We start from the raw sequence: 25,249 nt of genomic DNA, 5'->3' as shown, positions 1-25,249 counted from the left end.
GTGTTTCTCTCTCGTGTTCTTGAGTGTTTAACTGGCAGTAAGGTGATCATCCAGATGAAGAGATGAAGAGCACTGGAAGTATCCCATTCAAAGGTGAAACCAAACGAAAAATGAAACTACTAATACACTGCGGCGCTGAAAAGGTTGAAGTTAAGTGATGTCATTGTTAAAAAATGATCTGTTGGGGCCTCTGGAGGTCTACAAGCATGTGCCTCATGCAGTGCAACACATCTACTGCTCATAGAGTCAATCAGGTTGTTGATAGTGGCTTGTGGAATGTTGGTCCGCTCCAGGCTGTGGGAAGTTGCTGGATATTGGCAGAACTGAAACACCCTCTCATATATGCCAGTCCAGAGCAGAAACTATATTTATTCTTATTTATTAACATATTAACAATGCCGCAAAACGTGGAAGTAAAATGCCTAAAATGACTTTTCTAGTCTTTTCATATTGTTTATTACAATAAATGATATTTATATTTTTACTAGTCAGGACTAGTCTTGCATACTATTATGCAAATATAATTCCTTTGCATTTGTTCACCAAGTTTTTACACAAATAAAACGGAGTTGTTTTTTTTATCCTTTGTTCTCACTTAAAATCAGATGAGCCATTAAAAATCTGATGGATCAAGTAGCCTAAATTAAAGCACACTTTTTCTGTCATATTAAAATTAAACAAATGTATTGTGATACACTATTATTGTTATTTTAAGAAATTATTTTCCCACCCATTGTATAATGCCTTTATGGCAATGTAAAAGCATAAAAATGCAAGTACACTCTTTCAAATTAACCCCAACATTTTTACTTTCTGGATGTTTTTCTTGTTGTGGCTGCATATCTTTAGGTCAGTGACGCTAGACCCTTATATGATGGCAGGGGAATCACTGAATATGTTTTACGTTACGTTTGTCATGAATAAGCTCTTTCAATCTAAGTAGCGATATTAAAGTTTTCAAAAAGTACTGGAACTGATGAGATGTGATTTCTCAGAGCAGTTACATTAAAAGTAAATATGTGTAACAGAGGCCAGCTAGCAAAGTGCTATGTAGATAAACCTCACTGACGCTAGAGGCCATGGACTTGAGCCTCTTTGTTAGAGCAACCGATTCTCATGCAAGAATCGTCAGTTCAATCATCAGTTCAGATCAGGTTGGTGCAGTAGGACCAGTAGCTCGTTCCGGAATGAGAGTAAGTTTTAGAGGAATGAGATTAACGGAGGCCAGCTAGCAAAGTTCAATGCAGGTAAATCTCACTCCTCTGACCTCTAAAGATGCTGTATGGACAGACACTAGAGCAGGGCTATTCAACTGGTGGCCCGTGGGCCAAATCTGGCCCCCAAGCACTTTTTTCCGGCCTTCCAAACAGTGTGACCAAGACATCAAAAATAAATTTAGTTCAGTCGACAAACGGCCGCTATAGTTTTGAAGTTACGTGCGTCTGTTCAATAACAGCACGAACTGCAGTTAAAGGCTGCACAGAGCGTGAGTCATCATAAGCGAGTGGTGCGGGCAGCCGACAACATGTTTGTAGAAAAAGCTATTTGCACAATGCACTGATATCGTTAATAGGGATGCAACGGTTAGCCAATTTTACTAATAACTGTGCTATAATTCGTTACAGTTTATTAATCATAAAGTCTTCTCTAAGCCGCATTTCTGTTCCACTGAACGAAACGAAACCGCTGCAAAATGCCAAGTTGCCTGTGCGCTAGTTTTAAGTTTGAAGTACACCGATGCTAATATGCACGCTCACAGGATTAACTATAGCAGCGGCTGTTCCCATATCACGTCTTTTCCGCTTGCAAGTTTGTTATTTTTAATGTAAGAATATATGTCAATATGCGGGTGCCAGCAGAGCGACGCGCTTGCGTCTTTTTGGGTGTACGCAGTAGAAAACATCTCACAGTGAGAGTTGTGCCTGCCTTTCAGTGCCTTGTAAAAAAAAGATATGTTAGATGAATTATTATTAAAATGATTATGCATGCATGAATGCAGATGGTAACAACAGTTATTCTAAATAGCTACTTACCTAATACAAAGCTTGAATTTACATTAGCGTGATAACAGTGAAACCATTATTATTCTTCAGACTATATAATCGTACAACCAAAATCTATAATTGTTGCATCCATAATTGTTAAGCAGTTCAAAACATGACATATGAATGTGTCTGAATGTAGAAGAAGCCTACTTCAGCAATGCACTGCTTTTGTTGTGCTCTGAAATACAACATTTGAATGTTTGTAAAAAAAAAAAAAAAAAGTCAACTAGAAAAAGCCAATGTGGGTGTCTTGAGCAAAAATATACAGCATTTGAGCTCTCATATGCTGTTCTGTCATTACTCATATAGCAAGTTATATCTCTCCGGCCCTTCCTTTGGGATGCTTTTCATGAACTGGCCCCCATGACAAACTAATTGAATAGCCCTGCACTAGAGGCCATAATCTTTAGCCTCCTTGTTAGAGAAACCGACTTCCATGCAAAGCAAAGATTTGATGGTTCGATCCCAGCTTAGACCGCATTGGGTGCAGTAGGACTGGTGAGTTACACGTGGTGGCTCGTCTGGTATGGGAGTGAGGTTTAGGGGGTGTGTTATGGCCCGCTAGCAAAGTGCTGAGCAGGTAAATCTCACTACTCTGACCTCTTGAGGTGCTGTTGCGACATACCCTACAGACCATGGTTTTTAGCCTCCTTGATAGAGCAACCGACTCCCGTGCAAAGCAAAGAATCACTGATTTGATCCCAGCTCAGAGCAGGTTGCGTTGTAGTAGGATTGATGGTTTACACGTGGGGGCTTGTCTGGGATGGGAGTGAGATTTGGTGGGGTCAGTGTAATGGAGGCCAGCTAGCGAAGTGATATGTTGGTAACCTCACTCCTCTGACCTCTAAAGGTGCTCTAGTGACAGACGCTAGAGGCCATGGTCTTTAGCCTCTTTGTTAGAGCAACCGACTCCCATGCAAAGGAAATAATTGCTGGTTTGATCCCAGCTCAGACTGGCTTGAGTGCAGTAGAATCTGTGGGTTTTATATATATATATATATATATATATATATATATATATATATATATATATATATATATATATATATATATATATATATATATATATATATATATATATATATATATATGTGTGTATCTATGTATGTATTTTTTTTCCCAGAGGACTTTTGGATTTACTAGCAATTTCACACAAATTTTTTCCTCAACATTTTTCATGTCTATCGAGTAGTAGAGATATTTGTTGTATAAAAAAAACCCTCAAATTGCAATCAAATTGTGAGACGAGCAGTCATGACAAAAAAGTTGTCTGATGGCATAATTAAAATCATTGCAGCATTCACCATGTTGCTTTATTTGCTCCATCACAATATAATTTGCTATCATAGCCAAAATCGCAACCAGTATATTGTGAATGTTGAAGATATCCTCCAGCCCTGCAGGGAACTTCACTTGAAAAGACGGCTGCATGGGCCGCCCGCTAATTTGAAGTGCTTTCTCAGCAGGCTTCTAAAGACTAGAGCTGTGATTTTAGCCGAACGCTGTTTACGTGCCTCTACAATCATACAGATACAGGACGCCCACTGCGCTGCAAACCAAAAGCTGTTCACTAACTCTTACTGCTCGCTCTTTCCCGTCTCTCTTTGCTGAAGGCCAGTCATGCATTATTTACAGTATGTCCAGTACTGCACACAGCAGGTCATATACAATCTGTCTAGACGGCAGCAGCTCAAGTGCTCTAGTTTTGCAGATTTTTTTAAGAAATGCTTTTTTTTTTTTTTTTTTTTTTTTAAATCGACAAGAAATTAAGCATTGACCCAATTTTCTAAACTTGAAAATAAAGTACAAACTGTCTGCCAGGAGCAAAAAGCCAGTCTATGATGTATGGTTGGTCCTAGCTGATTTAAGCCTACTAAATTAGCTTTACTTTTGCGAAAATTTAGGTTTGCTTTCTTGAATTCAAATGTACTTTTTGGTTGTATCCTTGTTTCAATTTTAAATATCGATTTTGAAGAAGCAATCTTGCCATTTTAGCACATGGTTAGCTTGTTTAATGAGTAGCTAACATGTTTTAGCGAAATTGCTAATGTAAATAAGCTTGTTGCTAATTTGGCAACACGTTGTTAGACTGTTTCTAACATACTTTACTGCATTGTTTTGTGTCTTTGGCATAGAGCACATATTAAGATAGTATTTTATTCATATGTACGCTGAGTTGAAGCACATTGCTAGCATGCTAACATGACATGTTGCCTGGAAGTTTTTTTTTATGTTTTTTATTAAATCATATTATTACAGTCAATTTTATTCATCAAAATTAACTTTTGTAAGTTATTGTCTTTTTAATATTCTGTAATCACTACTGTTCATAATGGATATTCAATTGATGAAAAATCATGAAAATTGGTCTCCAATCTGCCTAAAGTGTGCATGTTCCAGCTCACAATTCTCCAGAAATAATGTTTTATAACTCTCTGAAACTGACCCTTCAGATTTTTTTATCCTAATTGCGTCTTTTTGGTGACTGTCACTTTAAATTTCTTTATATATATATATATATATATATATATATATATATATATATATATATATATATATATATATATATATATATATATATATATATATATATATATATATATGAGATTGTGATCTTTAAAAGAGGGCGGAGCTACAAATGACTTTGTGTCAGCATAGTGGCAAATTCAAAAACAAGACTAGCATCCTATGCTAATGAGGGAGAGATGGTCACTAATGGGTGAGGCTTTCCACCTCTGAGGATATACAAATGGAGAATGTCAATCAAAGTGTTTCTGCAGACTGTTTTATGAACTGTTTTTTATGGAAAATTAAATTAATACATTTTTACAATTAGAAGCTGGTTATATTCACCGACTGTTGCCACACTGCTGTGTTTAAACCCCTTATAAACATGGTTTATTTAATTTTTATCCAATTTTTCACCAGTTTATAAAATATAATTCTAAAGAACTTTCTCTAGCATTTTCACAGATCCTGGAAACATACACCCTGCGGTATGTAAGCTTTTAGGATATTCAGGTGCCTACAATGAGATCACTTAATACATGTAGTTGCGTCTGGCTGTGAAAGGAAAGCAGGCATGATGGGAAATGCTATTAAACATTCAGGCTGTTGTGAATGCATAAGGGATATAGTTCCAGCACTTCATAACACACATTATCTCCCGTGCAGCAGTTTGACACTAGTATATGATGACAATGAAGAGCATTGCTCCTCACTCATGTGCTCCATGAAAATGTAGCCCTTTAGATCTAAACTATTTACAGGAAATTACTCCTAAATCCAAGACTCATGTTACGGTTGCAGTAAGGCAGGAGCAGCTGCCGGAACCCAGTGGTATTCTAGTATCACAGAGATTTCAATTTATATTATCCCTGAGTGCCACTATTTGTTTGTAAATAAAAGCTGTGTGTGTGTGCAAAAATATGCATTATATATATTTATGTTTATGTTTGTTTGCCTTGCTTCCATCTTCATTCATTCATTTTGTATCAGTTTTGTCCCTTAATTATCAGGGGTTGCCACAGCAGAATGAACCATCAACTAGTGGATGCCCTTCCAGCCACAACCCCGTACTGGTTTTCCCATCTTACTAAAAGCATACATGTTTAAGAAAGCATTTGATAAAACATGAACGCAACTTGATTATATACCTAACATGCTATAAGATTAAGTGGTTAAGTAATTTTGGTCAGTTTTATGTGCAGCTCAGTACAAGTGCATTTTATTTGTTTGATGGGTTTTCCCCCCATTTAAAAAGACATCTAGCTAGGATATTTCTACCATATTCTAGCAGATTGTATAAAAGATTTAGCATGTTTCTAGCATGTTTACCAAGTTGCCAACTTTTTTTAGCAAGTTGATTTATTCAAAAAAATTGCAGTTTATAGCCCTTTCTTGTTTTTGTTAATGAGTTTTGATGGATGGATGGATGGATGGATGGATGGATGGATAATGGATGGAATCTTAAAAAGTAATTCAGGTTTTGATGTATGCAAATCAATCGTGAGTAAAGCAAACTCTTCTGTCTGTCTTCATCTTTGCCTGTTATCTTTGCAGTATATATTATATTTTCAGTCTCTTCTCTATATTCAGTTCTCAGTTTAGCGAAGGGTCTGGGTCAGTGAAACAGTGTGCTGGAGTGACATTGATAATGTGTGTTAATGTCTTCTGCTGACAGTCGTCTGCTGTTCCGCTTCTGCTCCACACTGTCATCTCTCCACTTTAGTGAAGAGAAAAAAAATCTGCACTTCAAAAGTTTGCAGTTTGAGTAGTCTGAAGGCTCTGTGTTTGGTTAGATGAAAAAAAAGTTGAGTGGATGGATCCTGTAAAAAAATATTCTCCTTGCTATTTGATATTTATTTCGTTTGAACTCGTACAGTTGCAAAAACAACAAGCTGATCTGAGCCAGTGATTTTTCTATTTATTGAGTCTAAAACATTGAAAGATAAACAAAGATATATATATATATATATATATATATATATATATATATATATATATATATATATATATATATATATATATATATATATATATATATATAAAGAACTCTCATTCTTTGTTAATTCATTCATTTGTTCAGTTATTCACATACAACTTAAATTATATACAGCAGGTAAAATACGTATTGAACACGTCACCATTTTTTTCTCAGCAAACATATTTCTAAAGGTCATGTTGACTTGTTGGTGACAACCAGAGTTGGCCATACATACAAAGCAAACGATGTTAATTAGGTTAGAAATTAAGTTGTGTGTAATAAAATAAAATGTCACAGGGAAAAAAAGTAGTGAACACATGAAGAAAGGAAGGTGTTTAAAGGCATGGAAAGCCCAGACAAAAATCTTTTAGTAGTTATTCAGCACTCCTGTACCTCGTCATTGTAACTGAATATTAGCTGCTTCAGTCCCAACACCTACATCATCAGATGATAAAGATGAAACCAGGGTGGACATTTCAGCAAGACAATGATTCCAAATACGGCCAAGAAAACTCTTAAAAAGAAAAGAAAATAAAGCTGCTAGAATGGCCCTGCCAATCACCTAACCTGAATATAGTATAATAGGAAATAAAAATTTAATTTGATAGAATAGACCCACAGCAACATTTTTAGATTCTTTTGAAGTCTGAGAAAAAAAAAAACACTATGCATGAGCAATGTGTCTGACTCTATTCTCCATACAGGAGGTGCCTTGATGCAGAAATTACCTAAAATCCTTTTATACAAACTATTAAATACATTTCAGTAGGTCAGTACTTTCTCCTTGTGTCATTCTATTGTTACTAAGCATAACTATTTTGCAATGATTTGTCATTTATTTGTATATTTTGGATTGTTTGAGTTTTTCCAAAATTTGGGTCAATTTCATGTCAACAGCTCCTATAAAAATATATTATTTAGGAAAAATAGTGACTTGTTCAGTGCTTAATTTTTCCACTGCATGTATATCTACTTGCTTTAAAGGGGTGGTCCACTACAATATTGTAGCAAGGATGTAAACAAGAATATAAACAATGGGAAATGCTGTTTGGCACTGTTAACAATAGCTACAAATTCATTTTTATCCGTCAAACCCCTGTAAATACCCACAATCTTCTGCAGAGCTTCAGTGTCTCTATGCGGCAGCTTTCCCTGCATTCTACATCTCAAATATCGAACTTGCAAAAGATATGTGAACGTTTTATATTACTTACACATGCTTATTCCGAATATATGAAAGATACTTGTCAGATTTTATTTTAGAGAGCAGGTGTGAGGTTCAGCTGTGTCCTTTTCATTTTCTGCCTGATTCAGGCTCAAACTGATACAGTTATACTGACAGTATTTACACAAAAGAGGCAAAGCGCATGCTAGTAGAGGTGTGCCGGTTCCTGGTGACATGGAGCCGATCCACAAATCACAGCACATCATGTTAGCTGACCAATCAGAGCCTCCTAAAGACAGGCTTTTGGAGGAATTATAAAATATGACAGCCGTTTTCATGTTAGCCGAGTAGCTGTATGTAATTAAAGTAAAATAAATTAACAAAATTTAGATCTTTTTTTTATTTTATTTTTTTTAATAAAGCATGAGCACACATTGCTTTGCAACTCATAAACACAACTAAACCTTAAAATACATTCTGGACCACCCCTCTGAGATTCCCTTACAGTTGAAGTAAAAGTTATTAGAATTTTACTTATATAATTATATAATTATTAAAATATTTCCCAAGTTTGGGAAAGTTGTCTAAAGGAGAGAAGTTTTTTCAATGCATTTTTTAACTTAATAATTTTACTAATTAATTTCTAATAACTAAAAAGTAAAAAAAAAAAAAATACTTTTGTAGTTTTCATGAAGACAGTACATCATATTTTACTAGTTATTTTGCTAGCTAGTGCTTAACTACAATAGGTTATTTAGGTTAATTAACCGGTGTGGAAAATCCTAAGAGAGCTAATAATATTGAACTATAATTATTTGAAAAAAGTGCTTGGAAAATATTGGAAAGAAAATAAAATTTTGATGAGGGTTTTTTTCTCAACTGTCCTTAAACAAGACTTTAAAATGGTTTTAAAAGTATACTTAAAAAGAAATGTGTAATGTGTGTTAGGGTTGTAACGGTATGAATTTTTCACGGTATGATAATCGTCTAAAACAATACCACGGTTTGACGGTTTCGCGGTATACGGTATGTTACAAATGTTACAAAATAATAGAACAGTGAAGCAAATTTGACTTTTTCCAAATAATATATTTTTAGTTACTATAAACAACACCACTTACAATGAACAAATAAAAATAAGAAAATAATAAATAATGTGTCAAAGTCCAAATAAAGTCCAAATAAACATGGTGCAAATCAGTAAAAAATAGATATAAATATTTACTATACTATAAATAGTTACATAACGAAACTAGATTCAATATGGAACATCCTTAGGTTTTATGTGCCAGCATGGATATGGTTGTCTATGAATATGGATTTGGATATGGTTGTCTACAATGCAGACAAACAGCTGCATCTTCATTTGCGTCTTTTGAAAACAGCAAGAGCAGGGGTCCGTTCTTCGTACCTCGCTTAAATGATCTAAGATGATTTGGCAGATCCTGGATCTTTTAATCTTGATAACTGATCTCTCGCTAATTTGGTTCTTCAAACAAGTTCGCGAATCAGATTAGAATGTCTGGATAAACTGATCTGAGATTGCTGTGTGTGTTGTGAAGGACAGATCTATCGATCCTAGAAATCATGATCAGCAATGCAACGATTGGCTGACGGCACGGCAGCGTAATGACATCATCTGATTAATATTCAATTATCCATGTGAGCAAAATTACATCAAATTAGCAGTAAACGGTTTGTTAAATATGACACGCAAGAACTTTCCACATTTGTTGTGAGCTGCAGGCTTTACACTTTCATTTGTCAAGACAAGAGTATTCATCATGCATTTCAATGCAAATCAATGTATTTAGTTCTACATTTAGAAAAGATTTTCTTTATAATAGTATCTGTTTTTTAATCGGTGTAAAGAATAACTGGTTGTTTACAAAAGCATTTTCATATTGGTAAAGGCGTCTGCAACTTTTGTGAAGCATCAAATCACTGGCATATTAACTATCAAAACATGTTTATGACTGCATAAATGTATTATTGCTTTAAAAAAAAGTCACATATTGTGCATTTCTATTATACACAATTTGTACTAAAGCGATCTAAAAAGTTCATACCAATAAGTTTTCTCTTTGCACCACCAGGTGGCAGTCTTTGTTCATTTCGAGGGTGCAGATTGCATACGTTTTATTAATATGTATAACTTTATTTATTTTATTAATGACTTTAACTTTATATATATATAGTTAAAAAATATGTACCATTTTCCCAAGTGTATATAACTACTACTGTAAGAAAATATCAGAATTCGGAACAGGATTAGATCGGCTCAGTTCAAGCAAAGTAAGTATGATCTTGCCTTGAACTGAGCCGATCTAATCCTGTTTATATGATTTGAACCTGCTCCCGATCAGGTTTGACCTAGCAGAACTGTTGCCATGACAACAACTCTCGGATCAGCTTTGAAGAACGAAACGATCCTGGATCGTGTCAAATCGTCAATATCCAAATCCAGCTAACTGAGTAATCCACGTACGAAGAACAGACCCCAGCAGTTCGTCTTTGCTGTGTCACTGTTTTGTCATGTTTCTGTGCTGCTGTGCATGCAAAAGTACTTAGTATGAGAATTATTTCATGCAAAACTTTTTTTTTTTTTTTGCGTTTTATTTAGCCGCGCATAAATGTATGCCTTTCTCTCATTCCGTGTTGTTCAAAAAGCTTGGTCCACAAACAAAAGCGAAACCTATGCTTATTGGTTGTGATATAGCGAGTTTGAACCAATCTGGGCATGGAGGAGGGACAATGCATCAATGTATCATGTCTGATTTGTCCGGAGACACAGTGACGAGCGTTTCTTTGTCAAATCAGCGTTGTCAAATGTTGATGACGTAACCGCACTGATTCCGGAGCCTCTGGAAGTCCGCGAATGTGCCATGGCTCCAATCACTCAGCTGGAGTTTCAATCCTTTTGCATAAATTTAAGGGGCAGATTCTTGAGACTGCAATATCTAACGAAGGTAGATGGATAATTATGGCACTAAAGCAGGATAATTCTATATTTGTTGTTTGTAATTTATATGGATATAATTCTTTTTCTGCTAACAAAACATTATTTTCTCATATTACTCAAAAAATTATTGAAATGCAAATTAAATACCCAGATTCTTTCCTAATGTTAGGCGGTGATTTTAATGAATGTTTGGATAACACATTGGACAGATTTCCTCCTAGAAGCAATGAAGCTCTTCATGTGAATTCTAATAACATCTTATCAATATGTTCATCTCTCTCTCTTACAGATCCTTGGCGCTTTTTTCACCCTGACACGCAAGACTTTACTTGGTCAAATAGTAATTTGTCTTTAAAATCTAGAATTGATTTCTTTTTATTATCTTCATCAGCCTTACAATTTGTTAAAGATGTAAATCACTCATTTGCACCCCTCACTGATCACAATCAAATAATATTGAAATTAGGTTGTTATAAGGAGAATCCAAAGTTACGTGGTTATTGGAAATTTAATAACTGTCTATTAAAAGATGACGTTTTCAATAACAATACAAAAGAGTTAATTAAGAATATATTGTTAGATAAAATGCTAATTGGGTACAAGAATAAATGGGAATTTTTTAAGTACAGAGTCAGACAGATAGCAATAAAAAGAAGTAAAGAACTGAAAAATTTAAAAAATAAGAAAATAACAGAACAGATTAATAGAATAAATACTTTACTAACAGGTAACTTGTCTGAAAAAGAGAAAATAGAATTAAGGGAATTGCATCTACAAATTAATCAAGCTTATCTAGATATTGCGAGAGGTGCATTTGTTAGATCCAGGGCTAAATGGCTGGAGGAGGGAGAGGCGAACTCTAGCTATTTTTTTGCATTGGAAAAAAGGAACTGTAAGAGAAATTCTTTGACTTCTCTCAATATCAATGGTGTTAAATGCACTGATCCTAAATTAATATCTAACTTTGTTACAGATTTTTACCAAAACATTTACACTTCTGCTTTTGACAAACATTGTAGTGATCATTATGTAAATAAAATTAAAACTTGCGTTCCAGTTATTGATCCTGAGTTCAAAATTTTTTGTGATTCCAATTTGACCTTGGAGGAAATTCAAGTAGCTCTTTATTCCATGAAGAAAGGCAAATCCCCGGGCAATGATGGATTAACCGTCGAGTTTTATATGCACTTTTGGGAACTAATTAAAGACCCATTGCTTTCTATGTATGATGAATGCATTGATCTAAAGGACATGACAACGTCAATGAAACAAGGTGTTATCTGCCTTATTCCCAAACCAGACAAGGACACCAATTTAATAGATAATTGGCGTCCAATCACGCTTCTCACTGTTGATTACAAAATTTTAGCCTTAATTTTTGCTAACAGATTAAAAACGAAAATTAATCAGCTGGTTGCTGAGACACAGTCTGGATTTGTAAAAGGTAGACATATCAGTAATAATATAAGACTTGCTTTGGACCTTTTGGATTATGCTGACTTCATACATTCTAAAGCTATGATTCTTTTCCTTGACTTTTATAAAGCATTTGACACACTTGAACACGGATTTCTTTTGCAGACCTTAAAGTTATTTGGTTTTGGTGACTTTTTTGTCAATGCTATTGAAATGCTTTATAGTGATATTAGTAGCTCTGTTTTAATTAGCTTCAACACCTCTAAAAGATTTTCTATTAACCGCGGTGTGAGACAGGGTTGCCCTATCTCACCCTTTTTATTTATTTTAGTAACAGAATTGCTATCGCTAAATATTATATATGAACGTAACTTAGAAGGTATATCTATTTTTGATAGAGAAATTAAAATCTCCCAGTTAGCCGATAACACTGCCTTATTTTTAAAAGATAAATGTCAGTTGTCCAAGGCTATAGGTATAATTGAGGAATTTTCATGTGCTTCTGGATTGAAATTGAATAGGTCCAAATGTGAAATTATGATGATTCATGAAACTAATGATTCCTCATTAAATGGTATTTTGGTAAAAGAGACTGTAAAGTATCTGGGTATTTATTTAACAAAAAATTTTGCCACTAGACAACAGCTTAACTTTTCTGGTAGACTTAAAAAAACTCATAGCATTTTTAATCTTTGGCTACAAAGAGACCTTTCCCTTTATGGGAGGGTTCTTTTGACTAAAGCAGAAGGTTTGTCTCGTTTGGTATACCCTTCACTTTCTCTCTCTGTTAATATCCCTACTGCTAAAGAAGTTAACAAAATATTTTTAAACTTTATTTGGAAAAATAAATCCCATAAACTTAAGAAAACAGTTCTAGCAAATAGTAGAAAAGAGGGCGGACTTGAAGTGATTGACTTTGAGGACATAGTAAACACTTTTAGAATAAATTGTATTAAAAGATGCTTAAAAGACCCCAACTCTATATGGTTTTTTATTCCAAACTCTATTTTCACAAAAATTGGAGGTCTTCCTTTTATTTTAAAATGTAATTATCTACCAAATAAATTGCCAATTGCACTGTCAAAATTTCACCAGCAGGTCCTTCTTTCCTGGAAATTGTGTTATTCCCACAATTTCTCACCACATAAATGCTTTTTATGGAACAACTCTGATATTAGAATTAGAAATAAATCTATTTTTCTATCCACATGGTTTAACCGAAATATAATTGGAATTCTCTCAATTTTTGATAAGTCCGGCAACTTTTTGTCTTATGAACAATTTATGTCTAATAATAATTTTCCATTACCTTTTAAAGAATTTAATTCTGTGCAAAAAGCAATTCCGTTAGGCCTAATTCAACTTATAAAATCTCATTTAATGTTTAATGAAAATGTTATTAAAGAACCAGAGCTGATTTTAAATGGAATTAGTCTATTTGACAACAAATGTAATAATAAATATATTCGACAAATTTTTCAAAATAAAAAATATAATGTTCCTAAAGGCAAATTTTACTGGGCATCTTTCCTTGACACAACAGACTGGAAAAAAGCCTGGCTATTACCTCATAAGTACTGCATTTCCAATAAAACAAAAGAGGTTCATTTCAAAATTCTTCATAAAATATACCCAGTAAACGGTACTTTGGCAAAGTATTTGGAGATTGACAGTTTATGCACATTTTGTAAGAGTGAAGACGAAACGCTGATTCACATATTTTTTCAATGTGAAAGTACAAAAAACTTTTGGAAAAACTTATATCTCCATATAGGTAACCACATTGCTTCTTCCAGACCCTTTCATCTTCAGGATGTCGTTTGTTATTATGGAGGTGGGGCTGATATATCAGAGAATTACATTATTGACTTTTTTATTTTGTATGGAAAATATTTTATCCATAAACAAAAATTCTCCTGTTCGCAGCCTTCTTTTTCACATTTTTTAATAGAAATTGATGTTTTTATTAAATCTCTTAGATTAGTTAATAATAAGAAAAGTGATAGATTTTTAGTTCTTTATGATAAATATTTTGGAAACAGCACGGTTACATAAGTCCTCCTTTCCTCTTGCTGTATTTGTGTTATGTATGTTTAATTTTATTTATTTATTTATTTTTTCTCCCTTTTGTTTCTTTTTTTATTTAATTTTTAAAGTTTATATTGTTTATCCTGATCTGTTATTGTCATTGTGTTCTTTTGTGTAAATTGTTGAATTTTGTATGTTTGTTATTGAGGTCAATAAAAAAAAAAAAAAAAATAAATAAAAGGAAGTCCGCGAATGTTATGTGATACGGCACTGGAAAGCTGAGATTCTCTTCTTTATGCCAATCTTTGAATTGTATGAATCGGATCAGCGGATCAAAAGTTATTAAACATTTAAGAGCAATACTTATTTTTAGCCGCGGGCGGCTGTCTCGGTCTTTAAGGGTTAAAACCGTTGATATGCAATTGTTCATGGTATGATAATCGTGCACGTTCAAATCGTGGTAAACCGTCATACCGGTATATTGTTACAACCCTAATGTGTGTTTAAACTATTAAATGGTAATAGTATGAAATATTGTAAATTCCTATTAATAAATGTTAATTAGAGCTGCTCTGTGGGAGCATGGTGACGCCGAAATGAATTGGAAAAAATGTATGAATGAACAGACAAGTTTTGATTGATTGGCTGAAGACTGGTATCAGCTGATAATCCCATTTAATGACTCGATCGGTCCTTGCCAATTTGGCCAATCTCATGAACCGATCACAGGGGGTTTGTTCATGAGTTTACAAGCAAGAGGAAGACACACATGTTCTCTGGTATATTATAGCTATATTATAGCCTACAGCAACCTCAACACATGAGGAGGTAAATGATGCGTGGAGTTGTGGGATCTATGAGCTCACTCCACAACAGATAAAATACATACAAATAAGGTGTGACCTGTTTATACAGTCTATTGATGTGACTCTTGGGCAACCATTGTATTTCCAGTGTTTTGAGGTGCTGTGACATGTGCAAAGCCCCTATCTAGTGTCTCAACCAAACTTATGACCTCTCCCGCAAGCTCTGCAAGTGTCACGGATATTCATAAAGGCTCCGTGATCCAGAAAAATTTGTTAAAATAGCCAAAATAAAAATCATGGCTTAAATGAATAAAGCAGTAAAGATGTTGCAAGTGCAAATCCCTCCCACACTCATTGAGCGTCAACCTCGTCAGTAGTTGTAGACGAACAAAATATTTGAAGGTTCTTGCATGTATTTAGGTCTTTTAACATATAACAACTGAAAGTTCACTAAAAACTGGCCGGAATTATTAGATAAATTAAACTTTAAAATTATGATTTTTTTTTTTTTCATGAATGGTTAATGCAATAAACAGTGGTTCATAGGCTTATTTACTTTTAGTAAGAAAGTAATGGATTTATAGGTATACATTTTAACTTAAGCATCAAATATGTGCTACAAACATTTTCTTGATTGAGACATGTTGAATTATTCTTTCATCATTTGCAAAGGTTTCCATATTGCATTGTTTGTAATTTTTCTAATTTTTAAATCTGCTTTATATTATTTTCTGTAAAGCGGCTTCTGGCCATGACATGACCACACTAACTAATTAAAAGAGATCTGTTTAAGTGATCATATGCTGCATCCTTAATTTATTCTCTTAGGTAAGGTGAGATCTCCACTTCAGTATGACACTTAGAGGGAAAATGTGTTTAATGCATTATAAAGCTAGAAGCATTAGTATTGGTACTTTGTATCGGCTGTAAAAATCCTGATCGGAGCATCCCTGATGTTTATTATTTATTTATTTCATTGATTTATTTTTCTTTTTTTTATTCTTTTTTATTATTATTATAGAATATTTTAATTTTTTGGTGTATTTTTTTTATTCATCTGTATTTAACTCTTCTGAAATTAACCTTATTCTGAACGTACAAGGCACTGAGAATCTTCCATAAGACATTTCTCAAAATCCATCTTACAGCATAAAGGTTTAATAACACCAGGAAGATTAACAATGAGTTCACACACAGGCAATGAAGAGCTGCAGGATTTTCAGCAATATTCATCTAGAGGAGATGCAGCACATGTGTGGCTGAAAGCACACACACACTTATGCAGTGTCTGATCTTCTCTCTCCTCAGGCATACGTCAGTGTCAAGCATGAGGGTGACAAGGTGATCGTATTCGAGAGAGCAAACCTCATCTTCATCTTCAACTTCCACCCTTTCAACAGCTACAGCGACTACAGGGTGGCCGTGGGGCCGGCGGGGAAATATCCTTCACTAAACTCTGATTACAGGTCACAAGCTGAGTGTTTTTACTGGAAGCTACAGCTAGGATGAATGAATGTGTGGTGTGGAAACCAATGTTCACTCAGACATTTCACAGTCGAATAGAAATGGAAAGTAACAAGTGATTTATATATGATCTTTCAAAACAGAAGATTTTTTTTGTAAAGTATAGTTCTTGTTTTATGTATACATTTAAGATCTAAAGCTTAAATATGTAATATGTATTTAAGTCAGAATCACTTTCGTTTATTTATTTTTAGCTAATTATCCCAACCACTCTCATATAATTTGTTCAGAGACCCCTCTTTTACGTGAGTCTAATCTGCTGTAATTTGTCTAATGACCCAGTCTGTTGTGATTGGTTGACTGGGTTCAGTGCGAGACAGAGAGAAATGGCCACCGTGGATATGAATAAGCAGAAAGTATGTGAAAGCCCAATGCAAGATTGCAATAAAGCAATGCAGGTAAACACCAGCATATTATTCTACTCATAACCCTAACCCCGAGTAACAACACACATTCAGTATTATTCCACACAGTAGCAAATGTTGAACTATAGTGAAAATTGGCCGCGCTGCATGTGTGTATGAAGAGCTGATAGTTGCCATAGCAAAGACAAATGGCAGAAGGCCACGAATTCAGTAAAGCATTTAAATTGGTAAATGAAGATGCATATGTCACGTTTTCAACATGGTTTTAGACGCAATATGTGAATAACCCCATACAGATTTAACCTGACAGATGAATTACAAGCACTGATTAAAAATACATAAGGTTTATAGGTTTGTATGCGGAAAATTTAAGTTTGTGAGGCCGCCACGGACACCCCCTTTGGGAAAAATCCTTAGAAAGCCCGTTAAAATACAAATAAAAACATACTTTTTCGGTCGAGGAAGTTAAAAATATCTTACTTCCTGTTGGGTTTGAGATTTCACTCCAACAGACTTTTTTGTAGGTATTGGCATGTTTGATGTGTGTGCCAATTTTTGTACATGCGAGTAAACTTAGCTCTGGGACCACTGCATAAAATGTTTATAAGTTGATCTGTACAAGCACTAATCACTGCTGTTAAACCACACTAAGTGTGGAGCGATTACAAGTTTCAACACACAATTAAATACAAATTTTGAAAGCTACAGAAAACAAGGCAACAATTTTATTTGCACTTAAATGTTATGATTCAGAGGGAGAAGAAACTGGTCCTTATGAACTGTAACAGTTACTGACAAGTAGTCCTTACACACAGTGATACCGGTGAATATCCTTAAAATTCAAAAAAGCATTGTTCACACGGACATGGACGTTACGGAATTTTTCTTGAAAAGACCATTCAGAAATCCATTTCAAGATACCCATAAATTCTGACATCATTAATCAGAAATAAGCCCTTAACTGCCTTGCTTGGATTTGTAAACATTTGACTACTTTACAAACTCTGTCGATGGATAAGTATTGTGAACAACTTTAGTGAAAACATATGGATAAACATTTTTGCTTGTCAAGGTGTACATATGTGTGTTTGCTGGCGATCACCGGCTGTTTCACGGGCAAGTGCGACTCGTCACGCAAGCAGAGTTTGAAGGTAAACGGCTTATCATAAGCATCTTATCGATAATTATTTACACATTTGGCATTAAGAACATTGAAACATTATCTGACTAACATCCAGCAGCTAAATGTGTCTGGAAAAATATTCAAAGGCTTTTATTTTCATTAACAGCGTGGATGTAAATGCGCCTGAGTATTCTGACTGGCTAAAGTAGACGTCTCATGTCAGTGCGTTCTTTCCGGCAATCTTTCTTCTGGCTTCACACAGCGCAGCATTATAGCAAATTACCGCTAATGTTACAACTTTTTTTCCAGAAAATAGCTGAAATTAACTTACTGGTTTTGCAAGAGCCAGTTCACAAATACGGACCTTTCCGGAAGATTGCCGGTAGTTTTCCAGAAAGGTCTGTATGTATGGGCTAAAGTCCCTTTTAAAGTTTGACAAAGTCCCAAAATAGCCTCCTTTAATAGCAAACGGATGGCGAATACCACATTGCAGCACAGGTTATTGTATCAAAACTCAGAAAACTGACAGGAACAAACACAGCACTATGTTGGCTATACTGTGGCATTGTTTTGAATAATGAAGTTTAATCCTTTATTCTCCACAGCCAAATCACTATCTTTCAGTGATCGTCATTTTTGCGTCATGATCAGTCCCATGATCCACCACGCTCCACTAGTCTTAAGGGAAAGGCGCATTCACGTTTTACCGGAACTGGCACTTCATATTTGTAGATGTCCCATATCCACCCCAATGCATTCAAACAAAAGATCTGAACTGACATTATTTATTTATTTGACACACACTGCATGGAAGGTCATTTAAAAAAAAGAAAAAAATATTATAGGGGCTCTTTAAGCTTGCAGTTTACATTTACATTTAGTCATTTAGCAGACGCTTTTATCCAAAGCGACCTACAAATGAGGACAAGGAAGCAATTTAAACAACTATAAGAGCAACAATGAATGAGTGCTGTTGGCAAGTTTCTGGTATGTAAAGAAAGTGCAAGAAGAAAAACATTAGTATTTTTTTTTGTAGTAGTAGTTAGTGGTGGAGCCAGAGAGGGAATTGCAGATTAGTAAGGAAAGTGAAGACTAAATAGTTGAGTTTTTAGTCGTTTCTTGAAGACAGTGAGTGACTCTGCCGTTCTGATGCAGTTAGGGAGTTCATTCCACCAACTGGGCAGATTGAATGCGAGAGTTCGGGAATGTTTTCCCTCCATGGGATGGAAACTCGAGGCGATGTTCATTCACAGAACACAAGTTTCTGGAGGGCACATAAATCTGCAGAAGTGGGAGCAGATAAGAAGGAGCGCAGCCAGAAATCGCTTTGTAAGCAAACATCAGAGCTTTGAATTTGATGCGAACAGCAACTGGCAGCCAGTGCAAACGGATGAGTAGCTGAGTGACATGTGCTCTTTTAGCTTCATTAAAGACCACTTGTGCTGCTGCATTCTGAAGCATCTGAAGAGGTTAGCTAGCTAGAAGCCCGGCTAGTAGAGTTGCAATAGTCCAGTCTGGAGAGAACAAGAGCTTGAACAAGGAGTTGAGCTGCATGTTCACATAGAAAGGGTCAGACCTTTCTGATGTTGTAGAGTGTGAATCTGCAAGATCAAGCAGTTCTAGAGATGTGGTCAGAGAAATTTAGTTGGTCATCAATCGTTTCTCCAAGTTTTTTTTACCATTTTGGATGCAGTAATGGTTGCCCCATCCATTTGGATTGAAAAGTTATGATGTAGAGTCGGGTTAGCAGAAACTTAGGCATTTCTGTTTTGGCTGAGACAGGCAGGCTGAGATGCGAGCCAGAACCGAGGGATCATCAGGGTGATAAAAGAGGTATAGCTGGGTATCATCAGCATAGCAGTGGTTGGAAAATCCGTGTTTCTGGATGACTGATCCTAAAGATGTCGTGTAGATGGAGAAGAGAAGTGACCCTAGAACAGAGCCCTGTGGTACCGCAGTGTTTAGATGCTGTAGGTTGGACACCTCTCCCTTCCAAGACACCCTGAATGACCTGTCAGAGAAGTAAGATCTGAACCTCTGAATAACAGTGCCTGCAACACCCAATGACTCAAGCGTAGATAGCAGGATCTGGTGGTTTACAGTGTCTGGTGGTTTACAGTGTCAGTTATCATTGGTGGGATGGTTCTGTTCTGGGAAAAACTTTATATGCCCGATGGACAGAGCAGGGAGAGGAGCAGTATGTCAACCATCCCATGGGGCTAAGAGAACAGAACCTAAGAGCATTATTGAACTATTTCAATTGATTATGAGTTAATGTGGATGCAAAAGACTCAAGGCTGATTGCTATGTAGTTGACTAATCCTTCAAACAGACATAAGCTATGAGCTAGGAGAAGTTAGAGATGGTGGAGGGAGTGTAAAATGGCAACCAAATGCTAGAGAGTGACTGTGTGATGCTAACAACTGAGAAAACACAGAAATAATATGATTATGAATGCTAGCGGCCAAATGCCAAAGTGTGTGTGTGTGTGTTTGATATATCACGACACAAATTTTAAATAGGTGTTGAATTATCATTAATTATTTCTCAAAAATCTTTAAAATCATACAGAAGTAAAACTGCACATTTTTTTCTGTGAGGATTGGGTTTATGGATAGGGTTTAGGGATGGGAAAGAAAATACAGTTTGTACAGTATAAAAACAATGTAAACCTGTGTAATATTCCCACAATTCACAAAAACAAACTAATGTGAGTGTTTATATGGTTTACGTATAATAAAAATAGGTTTCATAATCAATTTCTAGGGGGCCGCAGCTCTGCACAGTTTTGCTCCAACCCTAATGAAACATAGCTGATCTATTAGTGTCTAGTAGTGTTGAAAACCTTGATTATTTAGATCAGCTGTGTTTGATTAGGGTTGGATCAAACCTGTGCAGAGCTGCGGCTCTCCAGCAATTGAGTTTGAGACCTTTGGTTTATGAGGACAGAAAATTGTATAATGTTTCTTTGTTATCAGAATGCTTTAAAAATCATACTTACCAGAGTCTTTTGACATTCTAAATTTGCCACAGATTTTCTGCGAGGGTTAAGTTTAGGGGTAGGAAAAAGGTCATATAACAGGGTAAGGTCATATGAGCAGTTTTTTTCTCAAATTACGTTACACCTATAAAGAATCTTTCAAAATCATATATACTGTTTAAGTATGTGTGTGTGCATATGTGTGTTGTGATAAGCATCCTCCAGCCATGAGTGCTGAAGCAGAGCGTCCAATTAGTACAGAAGACGAATGAAAGTGGCACTTTGTGTCAGCAGAGCTAAATAAGCCTGACCCAATAAGTCCTGAGTGCTTTTTCATTAAAGCCCACACACATACACACACATTTATCTGTATGTATGCATCCATACAGCTCAGAGTCCTCTGAGAGACTCATTCGGACAAGTCAAACAAGTCAACTATAATCCCAGCTCAACATTATATATCTTGCGATGAACAATATTAGTTCTGATGCTGTTATAAGTTCCAGTTTTGATGTTGATTAACGAGGACTTTCTCATGTCACACTCAGTGTATCAATGTGTAGTGAATCAAACTCATCACTGTCCTTATCAGTCCCAGAATTTGTGTACATGACCTATACTAATCAAGCTACTCGTGAGCTAGGGATTGAGACTCAACCAGGGTTTCTCAGTTGAACACTAAAAATCTACAAATCCATCTTGGCTGCCGAGTGCCTGACTATTTAGTTTCATATTTACATAGGGATCTGCATACAGCAACAATGATGCAGTCATACTTTTTCATTTTACATATTGCTGAATGTACACATCAGGCAAATTGTCTGGTTGAATTTGTGGAATTCTCATAATAGACTTTCATGGCAAACACTTCTAGTTTTTTACATCATCCACGCTAGTAAATATTAATAATAGTACAATGCCGAGAATCGCTGGTTTGATTCCAGCTCTGAGCGCGATAGGTGGTGAAGAATCGACAGGGGTTGTATTGGTGCCATGACCTTCATGGGAGGGAGGCTCATGGGGCGGGAGTAACAGAGTCCAGCAAGTAAAGTGCTGTGCAGGTAAACCTCACTCCTCTAAACCTGAAACATTGCTCTAGCAACAGACGTTAGAGGTCAGGGTCTTTGGCCCCCTTGTTCAAGCCACTGACTGCCCTACAAAGAATTGCTGGTTTGTTTACAGCTCTGAGTGGGATGGGTGGTGTAGGACCGGCAGGGGATATGCTCTTGGACATCATCCAGAGTCCTTGTTGTTTCCTCTCTAGAGAGTACTTTTTGCATGACATGTGCAGCCCCAAACAGCACGAACTTATACACTCAAAAACATTTGGCTTCCCTGGGATTTGCTCCAGATTTTGGTAGAAACCTTTCTTTCTGCATCCCAGAACTCCCAACACAAATAAAACTATCCAAGTTTTTGTGTTTCAGGATATTTTGTTGATTTCCCGGCTATTGTGGTCCACTTGGATTGAACCATCTATAAGCAGGTTCATCTAGTCTTTTTTTGTTCTTGACAGTAATGTCTGAGTGGTTTGCACTGATGGTCAGGTTGGTAAACACACTCTTGTCCCACTGATTCAGTCCAAGACCAGGGAAGAGATGAACCCAAGGTTCCCTAATCCTGGACCAGGCCGTATCCTGAGCAGCTGCTGTGGTGGTCATGGAGGAGTGGAAAGCATGAGACTGATTCATGTGACGCTCCTGGGACAGACAAGTCTTTGCTGAGGTCCAACATTCTCCAGCCTCTGGCGCTTAGACTGCCAGATTGGAGAAATGGCCGTATCCAACTGAGCCTGCTTTCTCACAAGGTTTTGTAACTCTTTACTTTCGCAAATTGGTGAAGTTTTTTCCTTGCCGCTGCCGCCACTGGCTTGCATGGTTTGGGATCTGTAGAGCTGCGCATTGATGGATTTGCTCTACCGTGTTTGGACTCTCAGCAGTGACTATTAAACCACACTGAACTGAGCTAAACTGAACTGAACTTAAACAATGAAAACTAGTCTATCACTGTTTCAATTTACTATGATGTTCTATGCAAAGCTGCTTTGAAAATCTACATTGGAAAAGTGCTATACAGATAAAGTTGAATTGAATTGAATTGAATTGTATTGAATTGAATTGAATTGAATTGAATTGAATTGAATTGAATTGAATTGAATTGAATTGAATTGAATTGAATTGATAATGGCTTGTAGAACATTTTTACACCACTCGGACAATTCAATGCCAGATTCCTTTTAGACAGTCCAGTGCTTGTAATTGTCAAGCTTGTTATATTGCATTGTTAAACCTAGAAGCTTTGCAACACAGAGATTCCTAGTTCTGAGCTTATCTAGTTCTTGAGGTAACTCAGGTAACAGTGCTTTGTAATATAATTTCGCCTGCTGCAGGTACAGCAGGAAAGTTCCTTAATTTAATGCTGGAATTTAAGTATAGTTACTAGCCATATCGATAGAGTAAATACCAACTGTTCGTTTTCCACCTATCGTAATAGACTGTTACTACAAAAGAGCTTTAAATAGAAAAAAATATAAAAATACTGTTTAGTTAATATTTAGAAGCATTTTTGAAAGAAGTGGAATGTTCTTTTAAGGGTAATACAAAAGTATCCATATAATAACCAACCTTAAACTTCTGTTCAATGCATCAGTACATTTGATAGAAGCTTGCTCTTGCTTTGCTCTTGACATCCTCTATAAATTCCATAAGTTTAGAGTATTCAATTAATAAAAGTCTGTGTATGTGCTTATGGGTATTTTTAGATTACTGTTTACTTAATTAAGACTATTGCTTAAATAATCATGGTGCTCCACTGAAAAAAGGTAGCTTGCCAACTCCAAGTTTAAGGAAAGTCCTTACCCCAGGTGAGGGAATTCAAGTATCTTGGGGTTTTGTTCACGAGCGATGGAATGATGGAACGTGAGATTGACAGACAGATTGATACAGCAGCAGCAGTAATGCGGTTGATCTACCAGTCCGTTGTGGGTAAAAATAAGCAAAGCCAAAAGGCAAGGCTCTCGAGTTACCAGTCAGTCTATGTTCCTACTCTCACATATGGTCATGAGCTTTGGGTCATGACCAAAATTACAAGATCTTGGATACAAGCAGTTGAAATGAGTTTCCTTCACTGGGTGGCAAGGCACATCCTTATAGGTAGGATGAGAGGAGCTCTGTCACCATGGAGGAGCTCGGAGTAGAGCGGCTACTCCTCTGTGTTAAGGTAGACCAGCTGAGGTGGCGTGGATGTTTCCTGGATGCCTACCTAGGGAGGTTTTTCAAACATGTCTCACTGGGAGGAGACCTCAGAGAAGACCCAAAACACGCTGGAAGGACTATGTTTCTTGGCTGGCCAGGGAACATCTCGGGATCCCCCGGGAGAAGCTGGTGGGAGTGTCTGGGGAGAGAGAAGTCTGGGATTCTCTTCTCAAACTGCTCCCCATATGACAAGTCATGTAACAAAATGGATATGATGGGGTGGCATTAATGTTCAAACCAGTGACCACATTGCCCAACATCAAAATCTAGTTTTGATCTGTGTAAAATCTCAAAGTTTGTCATTAAATTTGTTAAGTATTATTACCTTCCAGAACTGTCTTGAGTGGTGTGCTCCCAAAGAGTGGTCTCGCACCACTAAAAGCCAGCACACATTCATTACATTTTGAACTTCATCTTTTGAGACAAAAGTCATTTATTACATAAAAAAGCCCACAGTGGTTCCTCTTACCAAAGAAAATTCAAATTTTCTTCTTGCTATTTGGCGCCAATCAGGAAGCGAGGATTTTGTTCAATTTGACTCATTGGATGGGAACGATGGGAGCTGTGCTGCATTCACAAATGTTTTATATGATATTCCAGTTTAATGGAAACACGATGTTGGTCAACCTTCTGCTGTAGCCTTCTCTTCCACTGCAGCTGAAAAGCATTAGGATGCATTAGCGTTCACAGCTCCAGTGTGGCCAAATGTGTCCTTGAAACACTGCAGCACAAAACATTCTGAAGCCGTTTACACTTTCATTCAATAGCGGGTGCAAAATGAGCCAAAATCTTTTTTTTACACTGTTTACACATTAAAAGACACTTTGGCATGGGCTACGCCACATCAGATGACTGCCACAAAACCCATGTTTTAGTAAACAAACTCAATCTTTACCAGAGGTATATAAGCCAAAAAGCTTTAGTGAGGACGGACGCTATCATGAATTTGGATTCAAGAGCGAGATAAAGCACTTTAGCGCCTTAAAAAGTCACTTCAATGTCCTTTCAGCAGGATGAGCAGTTTGTTCCTTCCATTTTCTCCTTTCTTTTCAGAAAATAACGCAGAAGACTAGCTTTCCCCTGAGTTGAGCACTC

General features: G+C 36.2%; 1 protein-coding gene across 3 annotated transcripts in view; it reads left to right on the top strand.

Annotated features, from left to right (window-relative positions):
• Nucleotides 1–25,249, top strand: part of gbe1b (glucan (1,4-alpha-), branching enzyme 1b) — a 251,310-nt gene that overhangs the window by 179,548 nt on the left and 46,513 nt on the right. Inside the window, exons 14-16 of one of the 3 annotated variants that reach the window (XM_087283698.1) lie at nucleotides 16,217–16,374; nucleotides 22,328–22,386; nucleotides 22,481–23,415. In XM_087283698.1, the coding sequence (XP_087139824.1) occupies nucleotides 16,217–16,374; nucleotides 22,328–22,340 (171 nt within the window). In that variant the 3' untranslated portion in view covers nucleotides 22,341–22,386; nucleotides 22,481–23,415. Of the gene's footprint in view, nucleotides 1–16,216; nucleotides 16,375–22,327; nucleotides 22,387–22,480; nucleotides 23,416–25,249 lie in introns of those variants that run through there. The other 2 variants (XR_015509028.1, XM_087283697.1) reach the window with 2 other exon arrangements.

This window comes from Danio rerio, chromosome 15 (assembly GCF_052040795.2).
Source record: "Danio rerio strain M-AB ecotype USA chromosome 15, GRCz13ab, whole genome shotgun sequence".
Taxonomy (NCBI): Eukaryota; Metazoa; Chordata; class Actinopteri; order Cypriniformes; family Danionidae; genus Danio; species Danio rerio.
This window is presented reverse-complemented; position numbering and strand designations above follow the sequence as displayed.